The sequence below is a fragment of the Enhydra lutris genome, unplaced genomic scaffold, assembly GCF_002288905.1.
Source record: "Enhydra lutris kenyoni isolate GAN:26980312 unplaced genomic scaffold, ASM228890v2 scaffoldscaffold22, whole genome shotgun sequence".
Lineage (NCBI taxonomy): Eukaryota > Metazoa > Chordata > Mammalia > Carnivora > Mustelidae > Enhydra > Enhydra lutris.
This window is the reverse complement of record NW_019154106.1, coordinates 12718777-12744964: the sequence shown is the minus strand read 5'-3', so window position 1 is coordinate 12744964 and position 26188 is coordinate 12718777. Positions and strand designations below refer to the sequence as shown.

At 46.8% G+C, this 26188-nt stretch overlaps 1 protein-coding gene across 1 annotated transcript; it reads right to left on the bottom strand.

The window, feature by feature from the left end:
- Positions 1-23426: 23426 nt before the first annotated feature.
- On the bottom strand, positions 23427-24374 carry LOC111149540 (olfactory receptor 1009-like). The gene has a single exon (XM_022506635.1). The coding sequence runs from the start codon at positions 24372-24374 to the stop codon at positions 23427-23429; it is 948 nt and encodes a 315-aa protein (XP_022362343.1).
- Positions 24375-26188: the final 1814 nt, after the last annotated feature.

Below are 26188 nucleotides of genomic sequence, written 5' to 3'. Positions count from 1 at the left end.
TATCATCTATCTATCATCATCATCTCTATCACATTTTCTTTGTCCATTCATCTGATGACAACATTTGGGTGGTTTCCATATTTTGGCTATTGTGAATAATGTTGCTGCAAACATGGGAATACAGATATCTCTTTGAGATCCTGATTTCACTTCCTTTGGATAAATACCCAGAAGTGGGATTGGTGGCTCAGAAGGTAGCTCTATTTTTAATTTTTTGAGGAACCTCCATACTGTTTTCCACAGTGGCTGAACCATTAACATTCCCACCAGCAGTGCACCAAGATTCTGGCTGACATCTTGTCTGCAATCTCATGAAAGACAATGAGCAGAATCATTCAGCTCAGCTGCTCCTGAATTCCTGGCCTGCAGAAATCGTGAAATAATGAGTATTTGTTGTTTTAAGCTGCTAACTTTTGGGGTAATTTGTTATGCAGCAATAATGAGCTAACCCACAGGAGGGGAGAAGGCAGAAACCCGAGTCTAGAAAGTAGACAGAACTTTCTGCCTCTGGCTACCCACCTACTGTCTTTCTTCAGTACTTCATCCATAGAGAGAAGCATGGTAACCCCATAGCTCCTGAGTTTACACACTTCAGTTCCAGTAACACAGAGATCCTAATTCCAAATTGGAATTTAATTTGTGTCAGCTGTGGCAGGGGATAGGTTTGGGGGAAATTCAAGTTTTGCGGAGCTTGAAGATTATATCATTGTGGGTAGGCTCATTAAGGAAAAGAACACTAGTTTACATACAAAAAATGATTATGTGAAGTGAATGAGAAAATAAATCACATGAAATTAAAAATATTCTAAAGCTGACAAATATCGAAACATTACAAAATTTAAAAATTGAATGATACTTGGGGCACCTGAGAGGCTCTGTTGGTGAAGCATCAGCCCTTGGCTCAGGTCATAATCCCAGGGTCCTGGGATAGAGTGCCACATCGTGCTCCTTGCTCCGTGGGTAGACTGCTTCTCCCTCCCCCTCCTCCTGCTGCTCCTCCTGTATGTGTGCAAGCTTTCTCTGTGTCAAATAAATAAATAAAATCTTTTAAAAAAAATTGCATGATATTTGTGTTTAACTCTTATGGCTGGAAGAGGTTTCCCTAGGCTGTATTCTGGCTCTGTACATGTCCAACCCACATGCATCTGGGTGCCGTAGGTCACACAAATGCAGTGATCTGAATTCTGGCTTTGTGTTTTCACGCATGCCGCTGGGTGAATTGGTCCAGTGGGTGATGGCAGTGCCCCGGAAGTTGTTCTCCACTGGGATGACTACCCATACTTAACTACAGATATTTAGAAGTCATATAGATAGGGGCGCCTGGGTGGCTCAGTGGTTAAGCCTCTGCCTTCAGCTCGGGTTGTGATCTCAGGGTCCTGGGATTGAGCCCCGCATTGGGGGGGCCTGCTTCCACCTCTCTCTCTGCCTGCCTCTCTACCTACTTATGATCTTCGTCTGTCAAATAAATAAAAAAAGAAAAGAAAAGAAAAGAAAAGAAAAGGTCATATAGATATATGCAGGAAACCCATATTCCTATCCCAACTACCCCTTAGCTGGATCTCACATTGCCTAAACCTCTCTAAACCAACAAGAGGGAAAATGTGATTGTGGGGGAGGGCAAGATGGAAAAATACAGTGGTTTTAGCCAGTTGTGGCTAAAATTACTTGTAAAATCTTAGAAAAAGCATCTGACCTTGTGAATATGTAGCTAAGGAATTCCCAGAGCCTTGGAAGGGTCCAGGCAAGGGAGGAGCCCGGGAGCCTTGGTTGGTCCCCTTCATGGAAAAATTGCATCTGGGCAGGGTCTTGGAGAACAAAAGGACAGCTGCAGACTTGACCTGAACCTGGTGGGTGAGGTGAGTGTCCCCTGAGAAACAAAAAGATCTGATGATGGTGTATAATTATAGTATACGGTGAGGAGGGATTTGGACAGGCTGAGAGAGTGTGGATGTGGAGGTGGGAAATTGACTCAAGCTTGCAGACCAGACCTCAGGGAAGGCTTGCATGGAGAATGACATCTGGGGTGAATTGCAAAGGGTGAGTGGGAGCGGGGAGGAGAATGTATTGGGCTGGTGAGTGGCATATGTAAATGGGGGAGGTGTGAGGGAGCATGGCTGACAGCAAATGCTTTAGTGACATTGAGTAAAGGGTGTGAGGATGGGCTTGCCAAGAACCCAAAACCAACCCAGGCTGGGTCATGAGGGGCTCTGCATGCCAGGCTATGCTCTTAGGCTACATCCTGAAAGGGATTGGGGCCTCAGGGAACGGAGCAGAGAATTCAGACAATCAGATTTGCGCTCGTACACCAGCCTGGCACTTTTAGTCACTATGGGTGACTTAGTGGTATTAAGAGAAAAATGTTTCCAATTCACTGATTGAGTTAGCTTTTATTGGGCGATGCACAGATAGGGCAGCATCTACTCTAGCAGATAGAAAGGAGCCCTGAAGAGCTGTACAGTGAGAGAGAAGTTCACAGACTAGTCTGAGAAGGAACAAGTCATAGTGGGTGGGCACTTGGCGACTGGCCAGAGCAGGGTTACTTTCTGTAAATGGAGAAAAGGGAAGTCACGGAGGTCGCTCAGGTAGTTTGTGTTGGGCAGGTAAGCAAGTGCTGATTAGTTGACCTTGGCCTTCTCTTCCGGCAGAGCCGACCATTGAAACTTAACCAAGTTCTGGTTTGCTGACCTGGACTTAGCATGAGCAAGTCCATCTTGGGCCTCATGCGGTTCCTTTTGCAGTGGACACAGGGACTCCTTCCGATCTCATTTATAGACATGTCCTGGGAGAAAACTGCAAAATAATTCAAAAGGTATGACTGAGCTCAAATGTAAGAAAAGGAAATCCGGAAGAGCCAGAACGGAAGAATCTCCGAAGAGCCAGAAAAGTGAGTGGAGCTTGAACAGTGGTTCCAAGGGGAAGGAGACTGGATCAGGTCTTCACAGAGGAGGCCTGGAGCTGCAAAGGCCACCCTGGGGGGCGGGTCTGGGCTGGAGGCCAGGCAGATAGAGCGCTGGAACCAACTTCAGGAGCTGTAAATCTGGCTGTCATCCAGGCCTCTGGAAAAAGGGTAAGGAACGACATTGGAAGCAGCAGATTAAAGGTCATTCTTCCTAAGCTTCAGACATGAGGCCTCTCGGACACCCTATGCCCCCCAGGCTCTGGGCTGTGTTTGCTGACTACAGCAAGTTCATATATGCATGCGTGGACATCCTACTATGCGGCAGGTCTCATGTACTAGGGACTTAGAGTTTTTTATTTATTCATTTTTTGGTTTGTTTGTTTTAAAGCTTCCGAGTGATTATCTGGGAATATTTCCAGCCAGAAAAAATTTGTAAAATTTTGGAATTTCTTCCCCTTAGCCGGTCGTGGCCTCAGCATTTTTCTTTTTCCACCCTGCGGGGTCTTTGAGCTAGGAGGAGTTGATTTCAGGATGCACTTGTGGGCAGAGGGAATGGGGAGGATCCCACCCATAAAGAGAGACTATAAAACTCTATCAAGGGTCCCAATCCTAGGCCTGGTGCCTTGACTACGAATTTGTCCCCAGGGCTTGGGAATGTATGAATTGAAATAAGGAGGTCAGTGTCACTGAGCAACTTATCTGTCTCCCAGGAAGCAGATCTGAGTGAAAGATTAGCTAGCGAATGGATGATGACACACAAGGCAGGGGTCACAGGGCCTCCTGGAGCTGAAGCCTTGAGCTAAGCAAGTGGTGAGCAAATTGGGCTGCTGGGAAAGAAGCAGGGCGTGTAAGGCCTGTGTGGACGTGGACGCAGCCGACGCTGGGATGATAAGTCTACCAGTAGGGTGGGGTTAGGCTAATTTACACCCTCAAGATTTATAACCTTCTTCCTGACAGGGGAGTGCAATGTCTGAGATCCGAGTCTATGAAAAGGGCATTCCCTGAGCCAGTCACCCTGCAAGACAAGGATGATTTTCCTCAGGATCCTCCTTACCTTCTGACCTGTAACTTGTGGTTTTTTTTTTTTTTAAAAAGCAGAAGAAGAAGAAGAAGGCTCCCAAATGGAGTCACTTGCTCTCAGGATAGCAAACCAAGACTTAATGGCAGGATGTGACCTTTAACCTTGTCAGTCTGGAAAGATAGACACCCCCTTTCCCCCAAAAGTCTCCCTCCATGTCTGCCTGTAAAGGCCTTCCATTTTGTGTAACTCATCAGATGGGATGGTGCCAATTCATGAATTATTGAATGAAACCAATTGGAGCTCGCCCCACCAAAAAGTTTGAACTCCTAGAAACAGAGAGTAGAATGGGACTGTTGGGGGGCGGTGGTGGCTGTGGGGGATGTCAGGGATATGTGAATCAAAGTGTGTAACACTTGCTCTGAGAAGGTGAGTCCTGGAATGTAATGCACAGCATTGTGACTATTGTCAACAATACTGAGTTATATACTTGAAAGTTGCTAAGAGACCAGATCTTAAATGTTCTCACCACAAACAAGAAACGATAATTGAGTGATGCGGTCGTGTTAGCCAATGCCGCAGTGGTAATCATATCACAGTGTGTAAATATATCAAATCAACACATTGCTCATCTTAAACTCACAGTGTTATGTGTCAGTTATGTCTTAATTTAAGAGAAAACCTTATTAAAGAAAAGCAAAACAAAACAACCCAAACCCAAGCATCTTATTGGAGACTATGGCCTTACTGTGTAGCTCACGTCTTGGCCTCTGGAAGCCCCTTGCTGCTGGGAAAAGGCCAGGGGTGAACCTCACCCATTCGGTCCCACACTGTCCAATATGGCGGCCGTTAGCTGCACAAGGTTGTTGAACACTTGAGATATGGCAGGTCCACACTGAGGTACGTGATAAGGGCTTAAAGGTACACTTCTGGTGTCGAAGACTCAGTATGAAAAAAAGAATGTGAACTATCTCATTGTTAATTTAAAACTATTGATTGCATGTTGAAGTGACTATTTTTGATATATTGGGTTAAGTAAAACATATTACTGAAATCTGTTTCACTAGTTACTTTTGGCAAAACATGGAAGTGAGCACCTGGCTGGCTCAGCTGAAGGAGTTTGGAATGCTCAGATCCCGGGGGTTGTGAGTTGGAGCCCCGAGTTAGATGTAGAGATTACTAAAACAACAACAACAACAACAACAAAACTGCGAAAAGAGTTCAACTGAGTAAATGTGAATGTCTATTGAGTGATTCATGAATAGGGCTGCAGCCCATCTAGCAAGCAGAGGGTAGCTCTGAGGAGCTATTAAAAAAAAAAAGGAGGAAGTTGTTTGGGAAAGAAAGGGTTATTTCAGGCAAGGTCCCCTTCGTTTAGGGGGAAGCACAGGGTCTCTAATCATGCAGATGACCTTGGGGGATGGAGAGGGCCCCTGTGACAGATTACCTCCCTGGTGCTGACCAGAAAACCCCAACAGACCTGGGAGTTTGAAACCCAGTTAGGTTAGGGAGTAAGCCCTGGTTTGGTGAGTTGGCCTAAGTGACCCCATTTTGGGCCTCTGATTTTCTTTTTGACACTTAAGTTTTTTACAAAAATAACTGGTTCTGGGAACTTGGTTCCTTCTCTGTGATCATTACTTACTCCTCCTCACCCACTGGACTGAAGGGAGCAACAGTAGAGCTTTGATGGAATTAGGACCTGAGGGATAACCTCCAGGAACGGCTGCCAGAGAGGGGAGGAGGAGGATTGAGGTCTCCGTCTAGTCTTGTGTTCTGCGCAAGCAAGGGAGGGGAGCTAGCAAGGCTGGCAAGTCCAGGCTCTCAGCCCTGAGACCCTGAGGATTCCTCCCTACCCCAGGGACATTTGGTCGTTGTCTGGAGACATATTTGTTCACACAATTGGAAGTAGAGGGTGGTGTGCTAGGGACAGGACACCCCCCACCCCCCCTACCCTGCCCCCAAACAAAGAATTATCCAGCCCCAAATGTTAATGGTGTCCAGGTTGAGAAATCCTAGCCTACGCCTAGGACAGGGGTTAGGACATCCTTGGACAGGAGTCTGGAGGGAGGCTGTGGACACTGACTCAGCGGGGGAATCTAGTCTACCCTCTTCCATTCCCTGGCTCTTTCTAGATCATCACTGACTCACTGGCTTTTCCCCTTAACTCCCAAGCCTGCCTGAACTCATCCCTCCCTCTCCTTCAGAGGTGTGACTCACCCTGCTTGAGCCTAGGGTGGAGACCGCTCCTAGCCAGAGACCAGCCCTCCGGGAGAGAGCTCCAGAAAGGGGATTGGTCCACAGGGGCCAGGTTGGTTGCCCAGCCTTGCCTATCTCTTTTCTTCGTGTCCCCAGTCCCTCCGTGAGTAGACTCACGGAGTCCTGGTCAGACCAACTCTATCACAGCTGTTGGGAGAGGAAGGAAACCCCTGAGGAGGAAGCTGGTAGAACCTGATAGTGTTTTCTCAGAAGAAATAAAAGCTGACCTGCCTCCAGATTTCTTGAGGAAAGCTCTGTCTCCAGGTGTGCAGGAGGCGGGGGCAGGGGTGGGAGTGGAGGAGAGCCGCTGGTGGATTCTGTAACTTTCCAGCCAGATTTCCTTGAACTCCCCCCTCCCTGCCCTCAAGGAGTGTACTGTCTGGCTGGGGATGGAAAGCCTGCAGATTGATTATAAAGGGCTTTAAAGAAGACTCAGTGGTAGCAGAGGCTTCAAAGAGGGAGATGCCTGCCCATGATTCAGTCGCAAGTGTACCTCTGAGAAGAGCTATAATTTGCTGAGCATCTATTACGTGTCTGATACTGTGCTGGGCACGTTGCTGCTGTCTCCTGTGTAAGTCAGGTGGTTAGCAAGAATCTAGGCTTCTCTGTAGCCGACACCAGGCCGGGGGCTGGGCAACTGGGACATAAAGTTTAAAAAAAAAAAAAAAGGACCATGTTCTAGAGGTATTCATGTCTCACGGGGGAGGAAACCTGTGTCGCACTGTGGTCTCCTGGCTTTAAAAAAGGACCACATCCTTCCTTCCACATCTTCAGATCCCATTTTTTTTGTAGATTGTGCTGGTTGGGGCTTCTTGCTTGAAACTGAATGTTTCTTTCTTTTCTTTTTTCTTTTCCCTACTCAGCACTCATTCTTTCATTTGTGATACTTTTCACATTTTTTTTTCTTTAACAAGGGCAAACCACAGCACAGAAGAAGGAATGATGAATTCTCTCAGTAGGAGTCAGAGAATTTCCCAGAAGAGATTATGTTTAGGCGGGGGCTAGAATGATAAGGAAGCGATTTGTCCTGGCTGACGCAGGGATGGACAGCACGTCCCCAAGCCCAGGAAACTGTGAACAAAGGAGAAGGGAGGCAAAAATGCATGACTGGCTCAGGCCAAGCCAGGACATTGTTGTGGCCACAGGGCAGGTGTTTGAGGGAAAGTGTGGGGTGTCCCCTGGAAAGTTAGGTTGGGACAAGCTTGTAAGACAACACGAAGGAGAGAATCTCCCCCCCCCCCCGCCCCGCCCCGGGCCAAGGGTTGCAAACTCAAATGCTTGCAAGGGATACTTGGATACCTTACATGAATGAAAAACGTAGGCTTTATTCTTTCTACATGGAGATACCATTTTGGGGGAGAGGGGAGCTCGTATTACATTTATTTGGACTTAAAAATATTTTTAAATTAATTATTCTTTCTTTATTTTTATTTTTGACACGTTTCACATCCAAATGGTACACATTCTCTTCATGCATTCAGAGAGTATTGGCCAGGTGTCGCGTGTGTGCTGGGCATTGTCTGAGCACCAGTTGTCTTCCTTGAAACAGGCCACTTGTGAGTCCCTGTTTTCTCCTCTCACTTTTACCAGAGAGGTGAATGTGGTCAGTTTTCTGAACTAGGAGCAAAAACTCAGGGTGTGACATGAAGGAAACACTTTAAAAAGAATAGTGGGGGAGACCAGGGGGCAGGAGGGGGAAGGAGTGGAGAGCCATTGACCCGGCACCAGGCAGTAATGGCAAGGTGAGGGCATGGCTGGTAGAGAGTCCCCGATTGCAATTTTCCTTCCCAGAGAAACTGGGAATCTGGGTTTCTGAAATGTGATCTCATCAACACTTTTTATGTTCACTACAAAATTCACACTTACGATGCTGTGCACACACAACCTGTTGGCAGGATGTGTGGGAGATTGTGGGTGAGCCGTCATTCGCCACCATTCTCTGGTCCAGGCAGTCGGCAATGAGGGAGGCACAGCCAAGACTGTTGGATGCACAGTCTATGTTCATTCACCTCTTCCTTAAAAACAGCACTGCAAGATAGTCAAGGTGGCACGGGGGCCAGCTAACAGCTGTATATCCTAGCCTCCCTTGCAGACCATATGACCACCATGTGACAAAGTTCTGGTCAGTGAGAGGCAAATGGCTATGACTGGGAATAGGTAGCTGGCAATTTCCCCTTTCACCAACATTCTTCCTCAAACCCTGAACTGATGGCTGGAGCTTTAGCAGTCATGTTGGACTAAGAGGCAGCCTTGAATATAGACGCTGTATTGTCTGATTGGGCTGCCGTGACAAAATACCGCAGACCGGGTCACTTAAACAACAGAAATTACTATTTTTTTTCCTCACAGTTCTGGAGGCTGGAAGTCTAAGATCAAGGTGTTGGTAGGTTTGGTTTCTTCTGAGGCCTCTCTCCTTGTCGTGAAGATGACCACCATCTTGCTATGTCCTCACATGGTCTTTCCTCTGGGCAACTGCATCCCTGGTGTCTTTGTGGGTCCAGATGTCCTCTTATTGTAAAGACATTCGTCAGATTGTATTAGTGTCCACCTCAGGGGGCTCATTTTAATTTAATCATCATTTAAAAAAAGATTTATTTATTTATTTTAGAAAGAGGGAAGAAGGGAGATAGTGGGGGGAGAGGCAGAGGGACAGAATACTCAAGCAGACTCCCTGCTCAGCACAGAGCCAGACACAGGACTTGATCTCAAGATCCATGAGATCATGACCTGAGCTGAAACCAAGAGTGGGTTGCTCTATTGACTGAGGCACCCAGGTGCCCCTAATTTAATCATCTTTTAAATGCCCTGCCTCCAAATACAGTCATATTCTGAGGTATTAGGGGCTAAGGCTTCAACGCATCAATTTTGAGGGGACATAGTTTAGTCCGTTGCAGAAGTTATGCACTGAAGGTGCTGGGACAGAAAGATAGAAGTCAGCTAGATCCCCACTGCCTTCATGGACCCTCCATACAAGTATGAACCATTTCCAGATTAAAAAAAAAAAAAAAAGATTCCATTACAATTCAGGTTGCATGGACTTCTCCTTGATCCCTTCATCAGCCTGAAAAATCTCTTTGTTATCAGTCTAGTTCTGGCTTAAACATAACTGCTCTTTGGAAACTCCTCTGACTCCTTGAGACAGACTTCATCATAAGGAACCGTAGGGATTTAAACTGTTGTGGTCAGTTCTCTGTTGCTAGCAGAGGAAGGCAATTCTGGAGAGCTCCCTGGAAGAGGAGGGAGTTAGCCTAGTGTGTGTTTTCTAGAGGTTTGAGGCAGAGGAGGGGCATTTGGAGGCAAGGGAGACCCTACCAAAAGAAGCTAAACAGGAAAGGTAGGAAGAAGGCAATCTGGAGCCTTGAAGATCAAGAACTTCCCTGTTTCCTGAGATCAAGTTGAGAAGTGTGTTCTGGGGGTTCCACCATGAATCCCCAGGGCACCTGGGTTCTCTGCTCTGCGTTGTTTTATGGCAGTCTCATGGGACTCGGAGCTAGCCAGTTCAATCCCTCAGATTTGGTTATCTGTAAAATGGGGGTAATGACACCTGGCTTATCTGTCTTAAACAGCATTTGGTGAAGATCAAATAAAAGAATGAATGAGAAAAGGTTTTGAAAAATATAAATGGCCCAGATCAGTGTTTCTAAAGCCATTTCTTTACATTCTTTGTGATATTTTGCCTTGTGTATCACCTGTATTGTGATTTTTAAAAATTGGACCATTATAAGCAATTTTTTATTAAAACACTCTTTTTATCAGAATAAAAAGTGACATAATAAATAAAAATGAAAGTAACATAACATTAAATGCTAACTAGTTACTGTTAAGTGCTAAGACTGGCTCTCTATATTAGAAAGGAAGACTGGAATAGGGAAGGTCGTGACTTCCACCTTGACATATTCAGAAGAGGTAAGGAAAAAAGGAAGAACTTTCTGGTGATTCAATGAATCTATTTAATGTTAGAGCTACATGATATGGCCTCATTCCTGTGTATAAAAATACTTGGTCTTAGGGCGCCTGGGTGGCTCAGTCCTTGGGTGGCTGCCTTTGGCTCAGGTCATGATCCCGGGGTCCTAGGGTTGAGCCTCGCATACAGCTCTCTGCTCATCGGGAAGCCTGCTTCTCCCTTTCCCACTCCCCCTGCTTGTGTTCCCTCTCTTGCTGTCTCTCTCTGTCAAATAAATAAATAAAATCTTTAAAAAAATATACTTGGTCTTATGAAGAGGTTTTTCTCAGGGAAGAAAGGAAGACAATGGTGTTTGAAAAATTCTTTGTGAGCATCTTTTACCCTCCTGGGAATCTTACAGTAACCAGTTGAGATGGGAGTGAGTGTCCTGTTTTCACTTGGGAAAACTGAGGGTCAGGGGGTTATGTACCTTGACTCAACATCACAGAAATGCTAAGAGACAGAGTCATTCTGAGGTAGCATGAACTCAGGTGTGCCAAGCCCCTAGCTTCTTCTGTACCACTGTATAATTCCATAAGCCGGTCCTTCCTTATGATGTATGCATTTAAAAAAAACTCTGCCCATTGTCTGTGAGATGTGGTCATCAGAAAGGGGCAATATAGTGTATTGGTTGAGAATATTGCCGCCAGGAGCCAGATTACTTGGATTCAAAGTTTGGCTGTGCGTCTTATTAGCTGTGTGACCTTGGGCCAGTTACTCTGCCTATCTGTGCCTTAGATTCCCAGGGATAATCATTGTATCCATTTCATATGGTTGTTCTGAAGATTAAATGAGTTGATATGTGTAAAGCTTTTAAAATAGTGCCGGGGGTGGGGGGAGCACTTGGGAGGCTTAGTCGTGAGAACATGTAATTTTGGGGGGCTTGATTATGAGGGGCTTGAGTTTGAGCCCCATGTTGGATGTAGAGATTACTTAAAATAAACAAAAAATAAAATAAAATAGTGCTGGCCCATATTTCACTCTATCTAAGTGTTAATATGATCTGTGCTTTCTGTCGCGGCTTCCATGGTAGCTTGGGATAGAATGTTCCACACTTAGGAAGGCAGCTTGCCAAGGCATCCCTTCTATAAAGAGCCTCCACCTCTTTCTTCCTTGGGCTGTAGATCAGAGGGTTCAGCATGGGGATGGCCCCGGAGGAGAAGACAGATATGACCTTGTCCTATTATCCTGTAGCGTGCGAGAGCTCCGCTGAGCATGCAGGACCAGGATGGTGCTGGAGATGAGGCAGGTGGGGGATGAGGTAGGGAGCACAGATGGAGAGCCTCTCGCTCTGAGCCTCAAGGGAACACGGCCTGTGGATGGTCACCAGGATGGAGGGGTAGGAGAGCAGGGTAATGCTGTTGGTGACTAGACAGATAATCAGGGCGGAAGCTGTGAGAGTGACATTCGTCCCTCTCTGCAGTACTGCTGGCTGGTCTGCAATACTGCTGGCTAGAAGTGCTCCTTGAAACCGACCTACGTGCGCTCTTTTGAGGTCTAAAGCTGCTTCCCCAGCTGCTCTTCCCTGTGGTTTTCAGAATAGCTTGGAACACCTGCATAGTGGGGGTGTCTGTGTGTGTGTGTGTATTTGCTGTAGATGCATAATGATGGGCTTATATCATAACTGTTTTATTTGCTTAACAGTACTGATGTTTCTCCACCACAAAAACCATAACAAAACAAAAAGCAAAAAACAAACAAACAAAAAACCAACCCACAATTCTTCCCCTCCACAAAATAGCATTATTGTCTTTGTAAAAATCCGTGCTAGTTGTAAACAATTTAAGCAACACAGAAAAGAATTAAGAAGACAGTAAAATCTGAAAATGAAAGTCAGCTGGGGTCCCACTACTGACAGAAAATGGGAATTGGTGGACATTCTTATTAGAATCCTCTAAATGCTCTGGTGACTATGACGGTCCAGGGACACACCCACACTACGCAAGCTCTTCCGTCATTTACTTCCTCCCCCAAGAAGATGCCCTGGGTGTTTCCCCATATCAAGCACTAAGTGATAACCTACAGCATCATATCTGCCTGCCAAACCTTCTTTTGTTATGTATGTTCTGTGTCATCCTTTACTTAAGGGGCCCTCTAGGTTGACAGTAATTATTTACAACTCTTCTCTGTTCTTAGCAATGTCTGATGAACGCCTCCAGGGATGGGGCCCCCGAGGGCCAAGTCCAGGGAGCACCGGGTATAGACAGACTGCTCTTCCTCTCCCAGTAAGGAAGATTCTGGCTCACACCTTGGGGAGCCTGCCTCCTGGGGCTTCCACAATCCCAGGGGCAATCACTACGCAAAGCAAAGCGCCTTGTTAGGCAAATGACTTGTTTGGGCAAAAGAAATTCAGTCCCTAGACTCGGATCTGGCAGAATCTCAGCAGATGAGGGGCTGGATGGACCTGTAGGTAGGAAGGGGTTTGTTTCCTTGGGGGACACCTGCTGAGTCACCTCTACAGAAATGACAGACCTTTGTCCCCTGGCCTTCCGCACTGCACCTCAGCCTGCACAGCTGTCTGACTCATCCTCCCGGCAAATGCCAACTTCCTGGCGCAGGTCTCTGCTGTGAACAGGCTTCGGACTCCGCGGGCCTCCGCGGTCCCTGTGGCTACAGTGCGTGGGAGTCCGCGCCCCTCCCCGCATCTCCTTACCTTGGTCCTGCAGACTGACGGCGCAGAGCCGGGCCACGGGACTGGGTTTGGCCTGGAGCGGGAGTGAAAGTGATCTGTGCCCCGTTCTGAGCATGGACGCCTTAGGAGCCCCGTGCAGTCCCCCAGCTTTCCTCTCTTTGCTCTGCTGTGACACCAGCCGAGTGCAAGGCAGAGGGGCTTCCCTTAGGAGTCTTGGGGTGAGAAGAAGCAGGCGGGTCATGGACTCATGATGAACATGAACAGGACTGAGAAATAAACTATTCTTTTTTTTTTTCTTTTAAAGATTTTATTTACTTATTTGAGAGAGAGCAGGAGAAGGAGAGCATGAGCAGAGGGAGGGAGATTATCAAGCAGACACCCCACAGGGCCTGGAGCCCGGCAAGGGACTTGATCTCACAATCCTGAGACCATGACCTGAGCTGAAAGCAAGAGTTGGAGCCTTAACCAACTGAGCCACCCCAGCGCCCCAATAAAGGTCTAATCTAAGCTGTTGAGATTTGGGTGTGACTTGTTCATACAGAGGCCTTCACGTCCTGATGTATTCTTCAAGGGCAAAGTTTTTTCTTGGCTCTGGTCCCAGTTCTAGATTATCTGCCCTCAGATCATCCAGGCCTCTCAGGTGGGGCTCCTTCCCACCTCATCGGGGAGCAGCTCCTTCACCCTCACCAAGGCTGCCTTTACCTAGTTGACCCCAGGAAATAAACAAACAAAAAAATTTATAATACAATATATATTAACAAAAAAATTTTTAAAAAATACAAGAAAAAAAATTTTTTTACTGTTTTTGACTTTTATTAAATTTTAAAAATTGAGATATAATTGATAGGTAACACTAGATTAGTTTCATGTGTCCAGCATAATGATTTGATATTTGTCTGTATTGTGAAATGATCACCACAGTTAAGTCTCTGGTTAACAGCCACTGTACAGCCAACTGCAACTGTTTTTCTTGTGATGAGAACTTTTAAGGTCTACTGGCTTAGCAACTTTCATTTTTATTTATTTATTTTTAAGCTTTTATTTATTTACTAGAGAGAGAGGCAGGCAGAGGGAGAGGGAGAAGCAGGATCCTGCCGAGCAGAGAGCTGGACACACTCGAGGCTCGATCCCAGGACCCTGGGATCATGACTTGAGCCAAAGGCAGATGCTTAATTATCTGAGCCACGCAGGTGTCCCTCTTAGCAATTTTCAAATATGCAATACAGTATTGTTAACTATAATCACCATGCTGTACATTAGATCCCCAGGACTTATCCATGACAATTTATTGTTGTTTTTTTTTAATACAAGAAGGTTCCAGCTGTGAGTGGCAGGTTCCATCTGACTCCGTTCTTGCCAACCTGACTGACAGGCGATATGTTGCAATGAAAGAAAGTCCTGGACTAAATTTCAAACTTACAAGTTCTGCCAAACAAATGTACCGGTTAGTAAGGGAGCACAAACTGCTAGTAAACCCGTCTGTGGTCTGGGAGTGGTCCCTTTCTCTGTCCTTAGGTCTGCTGACGAGCAAATTCTTCATGAAGTGAAATATCCGTGTTCCTATGCCCATTGTGTCAGCGGGCAGGATCCTCCGGGAAGCAGAGAGAATGCAAACCAAAGGGCTCTGCATTCTACTTACGTGGTAGGAAATGGGAAAGACAATAATGTCTCTAGGTTCTGGGTGCTTGCTTGCGTGTGGCTCTGTGCTGAGGGCTGTACTGAGAAATGCAGGTCCATGGTCTCAGCAGAGATGTTCTTGAGGAATATCCCGACTGGGAAAATGACATAAAGGCTACGTCAGCAGCCAAATGGATGTCCTTTCTTGTCTTTGCATCTTTTTTTGAACAAGGGTGGAAATACATCAACGGGGCCAAGTCCAAGAGTTCTGGAAAGCCAGAGTTGAAAGGACTTTTGGGGAACGTCGGGGTCAACATCTTTGGGAAGAGGCCCAGAGGGAAAAGTGCTTGCTAAAACTTATACACAGCCCGTGAACTCTGAGTGGGCTGGAGACCTGGTCTTTCTAAACAAAAAATAATTCCTCAAGTTACCCAATCATGCCATAGTAATGTGCTGCTGTTCCCGGTCCTGTTCCCAGGATGACCTGGATCCTTTCAGATGAATGCTGATTATTCATTAACCATCAAGGGCACAGTTGGACTATGTACACTTGGCAATGGGCTCTTTTTCAGCTGAAATGATTTCCCTATTGACTGTCCCTGCTCCCCCGGCGTGATGGGTGGGAGACACATTCAGTGTGGTAGCCCTGTCATCATGTCATTGATGGAAAAAGTGAGGCAAAGATCTGTTTCCAGGAGAATAGAATAGCGTCCCATAGTGGTGTTTTAAAATAATAAGTTGAACCTGAGAATGGAAATCATCTATATCTAGTGGATTAACTATTGGGACTGAGAGCCGGGATTTCCGACAGCAACATGACCTAACTAATTGTTCCAGGAAATTCAGCCAAGGAAGATATGGCCATAAACCAAGAAATAAGTTCACTGTTTGCTTCACGAAATTCCTGCAAACCAATTTATCTAAACAAATAATTTGCAAAAAAAAAAAAAAAAAAAAAGCAAGGGTGGGGGTAGGGGAGATGTGCCTGGGCAGCTCAGATGGTTAAGAATCTGCCTTCGGCTCAGGTCATGATCCCAGGGTCCTGGGATGGAGCCCCACATTGGGCTCCCTGCTAATGGGGAGACTGCTTCTCCCTCTCCCTCTGCCATTCCCTCCACCTGTGCTCTCTGGCTCTGTCTATCTCTCTGTCAAATAAAAAAAATAAATAAAATCCTTGAAAAAGAAAAGTTTGTTCGTCTGGGCAAACAGCTCTCCTAATAGGACCGTAGATTACTTGCCCAGGGGAATAATAATCTCAACAAACAATGGTTTACTTCTCAAGATTTGCTTTCAGGCCCCATCTTCCCTGCTCCTGCCAATTCTGAACTATAATGTCACAAACTTTGTCCACTCCTAATGTGTTCCCTCATTTGTAAGATCCACTTTGGGGGCACCTGACTGGCTCAGTGGGAAGTGCATGGGACCCTTGATCTCAGGGTCGTGAGTTCGAGCCCTGCGTTGGGCTCCACGCTGGGTATGGAGCTTACTTAAAACAAACAAACAGGAAAACTTAAAAAAAAAAAAATCCACCTTAAACCACTTGGGTCTGGACTCTCAAACTCTGTAAATATCTTCCACAGATTTCCTCCTTTTGAGACACTAAGGTTCTGTGTACTCTCTTCCTATAGTAGGTCTCATAAACTTAGCTTTGAGCAACAGGTGTTTGGTGATCTTTTGAAGAGTTATCAGTTGTCAATTTATTGATCTATTCTTTTTTTTTTTTAAGATTTTATTTATTTATTTGACAGAGAGAGATCACAAGTAGACAGAGAGGCAGGCAGAGAGAGAGAGGGAAGCAGGTTCCTTGCTGAGCAGAGAGCCCGATGTAGGACTCGATCCCAGGACCCTGAGATCATGACCTGAGCCAAAGGCAGTGGTTTAACCCACTGAGCCACTCAGGCGCCCCTATCGATCTATTCTTTACCAGGGTTACTGTTCTTTGAGAGCATGTTACTTCTTTTTTCTATTCATTTCATCTCTCCCGCCTTCCCTTTGCCCCTCCCCTCCCTTCCCCCTTCCCCATCTCTCTTGCCCTGCCCTCCCCTTCCCTCCCCCCTCCTCCTTCCGTTCCCCTTCCTTCCCTCCTTTTTTAAGTCCTTTGCTTCCTGTTGTGGCTCCTTGATAATTAGGAAGAAAAGCAGAGTTACATTAGCTTTTGGAGGTTACCTTGTCTGTACCTTTTATGAGTACACAGGTTCACTGGTACTGCCAAGAGGGTTCAGATCTCATGTAAAGTCAGGACTGGAAGACACCTTACATGATCATATTTTCTAAATCCCTCTTTTTGCCCAAGGAATAACTGGGGTTCTGGGAAAAGAGACCCTTCTCTGATTTGGAGGGGAGATTCTAAAGTTAGGTACTTTAAGCAACATCCCTCCTTCTCCAAGTCCCCAATTTTTGATGAATCAATGAATCACTCAGTCCACTCTTGAAGCCAGACCATGGAAGAAAAAGTGCCTTCATTCTCTGCTGTGACTCACAGAGAAAATTCTGATGGGCATGCAGATGGAACCCAGGAAGGGGTGGAGAGCGAGGTAACTGGCTTAGGGAGCTGGGGCTTTCTTTGGTGGCAAGAGGGCTGGGACCAAGGCAGGGGCACCAAAGGGTCCTTTCATGTCCAAATTATTTCTGCTTTTTTTTTCCCTTCTTTTCTATCTCATTTCTTTTTTCCTGTTCCAAGTTGCTTTTCAGGTGCTCTGTAGGAACTAGAAACTCCTGGTAGGAGCCAAGACTCTGTGGGATTAGTGGAAAGCTGGGCCCTGGTGGGAAATATGGAAGCAGCTCCTTGGAATTTTTGGAAGCAGTAGATATGTAAACTTGTTGCATAATTTCCTGCAAAAATCCAAGGGGTTTTAGACACTGGAGTAGAGCCCAGTCTTTGAAATCAGCTGGACTTGGGTTTGACCTTAGAGTTCTTGGACTCTAGTTTCCTCATATGTGAAATAAACATAACCTACTCACAGATTTTTCCTGCGGGTCAAAGGAAGTAGTGCGTATGATGTGTCCCAGAATGCCTGGGACATCATATGTGTTCAATGGATGTTAGCTAGTAATTATCATTATTGAGAAAAACGCCTTCTTTGGGTAGCAGTAGTGTTTTGTTAGGCCCACGCCTTCTAGAGTAACGACAAGTGGTAATCTTTTCATCACCTGCTGCCCCAAAGCCTAAAATCCAAAGAGGAAGGGGTGAAATATGTATGAGTAAATATGCCTTCATTCCTACGTCCTGAGTAAGTACCCAGCACCGCGCCAGGCTCCGTGGGGGATAAAATCGAGTATGAGGCTGGGCTCCTGCTTCCACGAGCCTACGGTTTCCTGGGGAGGCGAGTGACGGCGGTGAGCAGAGTCTGCGGAATGTAACTCTGTGGGGACGATTCTGGACTGTCCCAGTGACAAATGTGCTCATGTGTGTGGACTGGTGAGTGGACAGGTGCTGGGAAAGAGTACACTTCACTGAAGTCACTCAAGGGTGACCTTTGGGCGCTGTCTCTTATCTGAGCATAGAGATATGGGAGAGAGGTAAAGGTCAGGTACAAGGCTACAAGAGGAGGGGTCTTCAAACTCCAGACAAACTTTGTGCATAAGCAGAAGGCTGGAGGGATCTGGACACACCCCTTTGCTCTGAGTCTGGCTCCTCACAAGCTAGGTTTGACTTCCCACTGGCCTTAAGGACAAGAAACCCAATATGTGTCTTGCCCTCAGGGTACCACCTGTTGGTCCAACTTCATGCCTGACCTTGATTTCACTCACGATGCTGCTTTACTCATTTTGACCCACGTTTTGAAATCTTATCCTCCTCTCCTGGTATTTGACCCTTGGCTCTTCCTTGGTTTGGAGTCAGCACTCTGCTCATCATGATCTGATAACTTGGCCTGACTCTGACCTGCCCCAGGATGGCAGGGTCAAGCCCATCCCGAGAGCCTGGCTAAGCACAGTGTGAACGGTGTGAATCCTGTGGTGCCACCATAGAGGGAGAAGCTGGGAAGACGAAAGGCACAGATGGAAGAGCTCTGCTTTGGACTTCAGGAAATGCCTCCCTCAGAAGGTGACTAGGATGCCTGTGATGGGGAGGAGGGTGAGCGGAAAGGAGTAAGAGAACGGCTCCCCCCTTGGCAATGTAAGTGCAAGTAAGTGGGTGGCTGGGCGGAGGCGCAGAGGTCACAGAAGTTGTGATGAAGGTTGCTCGGGCTACAGAGGAGCAAGAGGAGGTTGGCCTTTCGCAGGACCCCTCACTGACACCAGCAGCCAATGAACCTTTCAAGCCCAGAGTGGATGATGCTGGGGAAGTGGGGAAACCATATCAAATGAACATCCATTCAACAGCGTACTTCGTGCTAGGATTTTTGGTCATTTGACTATTTAAGCTTCACACCACGTTCTTGTTTACAGATGATGCCAGACTGTATGTTGTAAAACCCGATTTAGACATCAGTCCTGTCTGATTCTAGAACCCATTAACTTCTGTTTCATCTTATGTCCTCATGAATCTCCATTTCTCCGGCCCAGTGTTGCTGGTTCACAGGGAAAGAAGGAAATTTGGGAGCATGACCGGGTGGCCTAGGAGGTAGCTTCGTTACTCTGGAGGTCTGGGCTGAGTCTGGGGCCCTGTGATGGCTCAGCAAGTGCCCGGCCTGCAGAAAAGGGGACCAGGCTGTGGTGTGGCAGAAGAGGGGCTGGGACGGGGCTGACAGCTCACTTACTGCTCTCCTCGCCAGGAATTGTGGTTCTTGGCAGGTGAACCCTGCCAGCCTCCTTGTTCCGTGATTTCTGGCTTCACTAAACTCTCTCTCTAATCAGGGAGATAAAATACTATGATAACACAGGTCGGAGGAATGATTCAGTGTAAGGACGACTAATTACAACAGCTAAGATGCGTTGAACGCTAATTAAGGACCTGACGGTGTGCTCAGCACCTTATAGACATTAAATCTTTAATCCTCATGAACCACACTGTGAGGTAATTAATATTGACATACTCATTTTCAGACAAACAGACCAGGGTCACACAGCTTTGTGTGCTGGAGCCGGGATCCAGGCCAGGTCGGGCTGTCTCCGAAGGCCATGCTCTGAACCTCCAGCATGGGCAGCCTCCCTCAGGGAGGTGACAGTAGACAAGGCTGTGTGGGCGTGGAGACCAAGACTTCGGGAGCCTCTAGAGAACCACAAGGTCTGGGGCCTAGATTCAGAATAATTCAAGGACAATCCATTAGGGGTTATCTCAGGTTTTGTTTGTTTGATTGTTTAACTATATAAGAAAAGTCCTTAAAATATAGTATCTTAAAAACTACAACCCTTTGTTGTGTTTCACAGTTCGGTGGGTTAGGAGTTTGGGTAGGGCTTGGGGCAAATTGTTCTTCTCCTCCGCGTGGCGTGGACCAAGATCACGCACACAGCTGCCCGCACCTGGCCCCTGGGCTGTCCCGGAAGGCCAAGGCCTCTGTCACCATCTGGGGCTTAATAACCTTCCATAGGGCCTTTCCACATGGCTAGTGGGGCTCCCTCCCAGCCTGGTGGTCTTAGGGTGGGCTTCCAAGATGGAAAAAGTGGATGCCAACAGTTCTCTTCAAGGGTAGGCCTGAAGTCAGCATGTTGTCACTTCTGCTGTGTGTCATCAGTCATAACAAGTCACAAGTGGGGTTGCCTGGCAAAATACATGGGGCCCATTTAAATCTGATGAACAAATTCAGATAAACAAAATATGTTTTAGTATAAACTACACAATATTAGGACATGTTTATACTAAAAATTGTTTGTCGTTCATCTCAAATTCGATTTTAACTAGGCATCTGTATTTTTATCCCAACCTTGGTGGGAGGGGTGCATCTTCTGGAGGGTGTCTGCCCGTTTGCCCCATCTTTCTTACTAGTCACCTCTGGCCAGACCCAGCTGGAGGCGGACTGCCTTAGATTCTTTCTCCCAGGGAAAGCCTTATTCACTTGCATCTGGCTCCTTCCATCCTGCGCCAAGTTGTCCCTGTCAGTGATGCCTGGAGAGACGTTCCCACTTGGTGACTGACAGCACTCGGTGCGGGAGAGCTTGAGTTTTCTGCAGGCGGATCCCAGTGTTTGGGCTGCCTCCCTACATGGTTCCAGTGTCCCTCCCCCAAGGGTCTCTGAGGTTAATTTAAATGAGTTTGAGAGCCTTGGGAACAAGAGGAACGTGGAAGAGACTCGAAGAGACAACCCCTTTTCCATCTGTAAACACGTAGGCTTTGGCCGTAACCTCTCTCTTCCCCATGGGATAGGTGGAAACCCAGCAAGGCTAACTAACTTTGATGGGGAGATGGAGCCAGTCCCCGCCAACAGTAACCATTCACTCAACATCCCATGCTCACTGGCAGTGGTCTGTGGTGGCCCCGTGCCCCGGCTGCCTGGCCAGGACCCCAAACTGGTCTTCCTTCCACACCTGGGGCTGGATCTGCCCCTCCACCTGACCTTTGGCTTCCCTTCCACCTAGTAGAAAGTACCACACCTTCAGGTATTAGTGGGCTCTGGGTGGTCTTAAGACATGGTGTAATTCAAATGCTCTTGAGAGAGGTAACACTTCGACTTAATCTCCAACCAACATTCTAGTGCCTCCCGTTGGGTTCTGTGTCAGATGGTTTTAGTTAAGGGAAGAGGGGAGGAGACATTTAGACAGGGAGGTGTGCGTGGGGCCAAAGGGGCTGAGTGCCTTGTCTCCTGGCAAACATTGCCATATCCTCAGCTGTTCCTGCTCTCCCCTCTCTCTCCTGCCTTCCCTCCATTTCTCAGAGGCCACCCTGTAATCCACTTCTGGGAAGCTTATTTACTTTGAAGTCTGTGACTGGGCTGCCCAGGACTATGAGGTGAGCGTGCTCAGTAATTGTTGACATTAGGAACAGAGCACGAGTTTACCAGGACAATGAAGGAGGCATTGACACCCTAGTGTCTCTGTTCCTGGGTCCTCTGTGTCTCCTTGGCCCTAAGGGAAATTATTATTCAAGGGAAATTTTTCTGTTATGCACATAGCTTATTTTCATGAAAAGATTGCAGTCCCTTAACTCCTGAGTCTGGGATGGAGTGTTGGGAGGGGGTTGGGGACCAGCTGGGGTCTGCTGTATTCTTAGTACGTGTCACTGTTAACTTACACGTCACCTTGACTGGGCTCAGGGATGCCCAGAGAGCTGGTAAAACATTACTTCTGGCTATGTCTGAGTGGGGTTTGCAGATAAGATTAGCATTTGAATTGGTAGACTGAGTCAAGTTCACCCCCACTAATGTGCATGGGCCTCATCCAATCCACTGGGGGGCTTCAGTAGAACAAAAAAACAGAAGAAGGGCAAGTTGGCTCTTTTGGCTTGAGTTGGGTCATCCATCTTCTCCCATCCTTGGACATCGGTGGGCTTGGCTCTTGGGCTTTTGGAACCCCGCCAGGAATGATTCCATCAACCCCCAGTTTTTAGACCTTTCGTTTTAGACAGAATTACACCTCCAGCTTTCCTGGTCCTCTGCCTGCAGACGGCAGATGGTGGGACTTCTCAACCCCCGTAGTTGCATGAGCCAATTCCTATAATAAATCTCCTCTCGTATCTATCTATCTATCTATCTATCTATTGATCGATCTATCTATCATCTATCTATCTATCATCTAATCTATCATGTTCTATTGGTTCCATTTCTCTGGGGAGCCTTAATACAGTATGTTAGGAAAAATGACCCCAAGCCATAAATTAAGCTGGGAGATGATTTCAGTACCATCACTGAGCATTGATCAACATTGCTTACTGTGCATTATTCAGTTTTCTAAGAACATGTTGTTTCACTTCGATATTTATGATGTTACAGGTGAACATGGAGGTTTCATCTGGAAGAGATGCAGTTGTTTTTTGGTTCCCTGTAGGAAGAAAGCCCCGCTATGTTGGCTCAGCCCAGTCTACTCAAAGCTCCCCTTTTCCCTCCCACCAGCCTCTACGACAGTCAGCTTTTTTTTCTCTCTCTTCCCCATTAATACCATCCACATTTCCCTGGATGATGCGTCGGCCAAAGTAAATCAGTTGATTTAGGAATTTGGAGCTAGGGGCAACCCAGAAAAGCAAACCATTCATACCCCATCCCCTGCTACCTCAGGTTCTCCAGACAGGCAGAAATACAGGGATTTTAGCACACAAGCCAATTTTATTTGGCTCTCAGAAAGATAGTAAACCTCAGTTGACATCTGGATTTCACAATAAATTTCACCTCTTTTTTACACTCTTAAGATAGTAAGAGTGATTTCTATTACAATGAAGAAGGGTTTTGTCTAAAGACATAAAGGTAATTTGATCTTGATTGAAGAAACCTCTATGGCCTTTCAGCTTTTTATTTTGTTTAAGTTGGTGATTTATCGAGAAATAATAGCTCATTATTGCTGTAGCACATATTCTGGTCCCTGGCTGGTTATAATGGAGATTTCTGTAGCTGGGGCTCCATTCGGCCCCATAAAGTCAATGATCACTATCTCCTTCCTATACTCAAACACCACAGGGACCATTTCTCCAACATCACACAGAAGGGCAGTATCTTCTATATAATCTTTTAGGTCACTATGGCATTCAATGCCCCTTTCTACATTTGAGAACAGATAGGAAGAAGACAGAATCTAACTCCCGCTCTGGGACCACTGAAAGAGGTCCTAGGGCTCTGTAAGACAGAAGTGTGGATGTAGCATAGCAGGGGATGTAACATATCCATGCTGAATGGGGTCTACTGATGGATGTACAAGAGGGACATTACCAAACAGGTGAATATTCCTGCTTGGGGCTTGAACTTCAGGGAATGATGGGAAAGTGTAGGAACAGGTAGAGATATGTGGTTGAATGCTATAGAGGGTGGGACAGAGTGGGTAGTGTTGGTGGCTTTGTCCTGTGGCTGAGCTGTCCTGAATGCTCAATGGGGGCAGTGCTAGCCATAGCAATGGGGAGTGCTCAAAGGCGATGTTCCCCAATGGGGCAGCCTACACGGACCATTTCCGTGGTGTTCAGCTGTGTTTGGCCACTCTTGGTTCCTGTCCCAGCTGGGATCTCTAGGCCTCCCTTCTATTTTACGAGCTCCCAGATAGCTTTCTAACAAATTCCTTTTCTGCTTAAGTTAAGAACCCTAATGTGTACGGCGGCCTTGACATCTTTATTCCTTAGGCTGTAGACCAGGGGGTTCAGCATGGGGATCACAATGGTGTAGAACATGGAGAGGGTCTTGTTATAGGCTGAAGCACTTTCTGGGTTGGGTTGGACATATACAAAGAACACAGACCCGTAGAAGAGGGAGAGGGCAGTGAGGTGGGAGGCGCAAGTGGAGAAAGCTTTGCGCTGGGCCTCCAGGGACCTCATCCTACAGATTGTGGCCAGGGTGTAGGTGTACGAGACCAAGATGGCAGACACTGTGGGGACAGTAACCAAGGCGGAAAAGAAGAGCAGGATGACATTGGTTACAGTGGTGTCTGAGCAGGCCAGTTGAAGCACTGGGGGGATGTCACAGAAGAAGTGATCAATGATGTTGGGACCACAGTAGGGCAAGATGAAGACATTCCCTGTCTGCAGAGCTGAAATGAACACCCCCACAGCATAGGTGCCCACTGCCAGCTGGGTGCACAAGTGCCTGGACATGATGGTGTGGTAGAGGAGAGGGTGGCAGATGGCCACAAATCGGTCATAGGCCATGATGGCCAAGAGCAGGCACTCCCCTGTGCCATGGAGGATCATGAAGGCCATCTGGACCACACAGCCCTCGAACGAGATGGACTGGTCCACAGTGAGGAAGCTGGTCAGCAGCCTGGGGATGAACACGGAGGAATTGCAAATGTCCAGGAAGGAGAGCACGCTCAGGAGGAAGTACATGGGGGTGTGGAGGGCAGAGCTGGTTTGGATCAGGTCTATCATGCCCAGGTTGCCCACCAGCGTCACAGCATAGATCATCAGGAAGACGCCAAAGAGGAGATGTTTTTGGTCAGCCTGGTCTGTGAGGCCCAGCAGGATGAATCTTGTCACCGTGGTGTGATTCTGCCCTGATGTCATTCCACTGGGGTGTTATACACAGGACAATGGCCAAGGGGTGGAGAAACAGGAATGTTAACATTCTCATCAAACAGATAGGCTTTAACATCTCCTATCACCGAAGAGCCTGTGTATCTCCAAAGGGGAGACTGGCCCCAAACCTCACTTCAATCCCATCATGTCATACTCATGCTGAGGTTCTGAGGGTTCTCTGTCCCCCTTGGAACGATGTCTACATTCCTCAGCTTCCATACGTGTTCCTCCATGCTATCCTGCTCTCAGTTTGCAATTCTGAATGATTTACTTCTACAAACACACTGCATTATTGCAAATGTCTGTGCCTTTTCAAAATCTAAATTTTCTTGTTGGAACATCCTTTGATCTCTCCAAACCCAGCTTAGAGGTCCTCTCTCCTGAATTCACAGGTACTCTTTCAGTTAAACTCATGGCACTATATTTTAACATGAAAAAAAAAAAAAATGCCCCTCCATCTTTCCTGTTGGAATTTCTTACTCCTGGTAGGAGGAGAGTTATTTCCTATCTCAGGAATTTGTGTGCTGGTATCTATCACAATGCCATTGTCAATGAATAAATATAAATTAATGATCGATTAGATAAGAAAATCTTTCTCATTTGCATCATGGCAACAGGATCCTTCCAGTTGTCTTGACCCAAACCTTCTAGTCATTTTTTTTCTCACCCTTCAAGGAACCCCTCAACAAATCCTACTGGCTCTACCTTTAAGATGTCTACCAACTTCTCATCCTTTCTTTGCAAGACATCCTCATACCTTGCTTGATAAATTGCAATTGCTCTTACCTGGTATCCTGCTTCCCTATTAGGAGGAGCAGCCAGGGGCAGCCTGTCCCACCACAGAAGAGAAAGGCAGGGTGCTCACAACGACTCTGCGAGTTTGGCCACTGCTCCATCACTTCCTTTCTCCTCTCTGTCCTCTTGTCTGCTCTATTCCCTCTTGCTTATCCTGCTCCAGCTACTCATGCCTCCCCTCCTGTCTTGGGACACCAGGAGTGATTCAGGACCTCTGCACTACTGTCCCCACCCCTCACCCCTCTTGCTCCAGGTAGCCACAGGGCTCCTTCCCTCATTTCCTTTGAGTTCAGGCTCCAGTGTCACCTGTGTGTCATGCCCTCTCTAAACATCTTATTTACAATGAAACCCTGTCCTACCCCAGTGCTCACTATCCTTTTTCTCTGTTTCTTTTTGGGCTTCGTATGACTTTTCCCCTTCTAATATGCAACATTCACATGACTTATTGCTTTTCCCTGCGAGCTCTGTCTTGATGTTAGGATGCTAGAATCGTGAAGCTGGGCATTTTTGTCAATTTTGTTCATTGATGCATCTTCAGTGACTGGCACACAGGAGGCTCTCAGTAAACACTTGTGGCATGGGGGAAGGGAAGCTGTAAAGAAGATGCAGAGTCTCTTCCAGACAGATCAGGCTGCAAAGATGATCATTACTACCCAGATGGGTGGGTTCAGGATGTGCTTTGCCCAAATCAGGTGGTAAAAATTGGAGAACGATTATGATAAGATGTGGGTAAGAGCAGAATTGGAGGATGATGCCCCATGAAACCCAGTGTCTCTGAAAGCTGGGGCCTGGAGGACCTGGCTGTCCAGTTGTACCCACACTCCACTCTTCCAGCCCTGGAGTTTTGGCCTAAATCGCTGAATTCAGAGCCCTCATCTTGAATCTCTGACAACCATACATTTTTAACTCCGGTTGCTGTGGAGGCTTTAAGGGGATTCTTTTCAGATGGGTGTATGCTTTCCCTCCTATATTGATAATTTTGGTAAGATCTCTTTATAAGATGATAA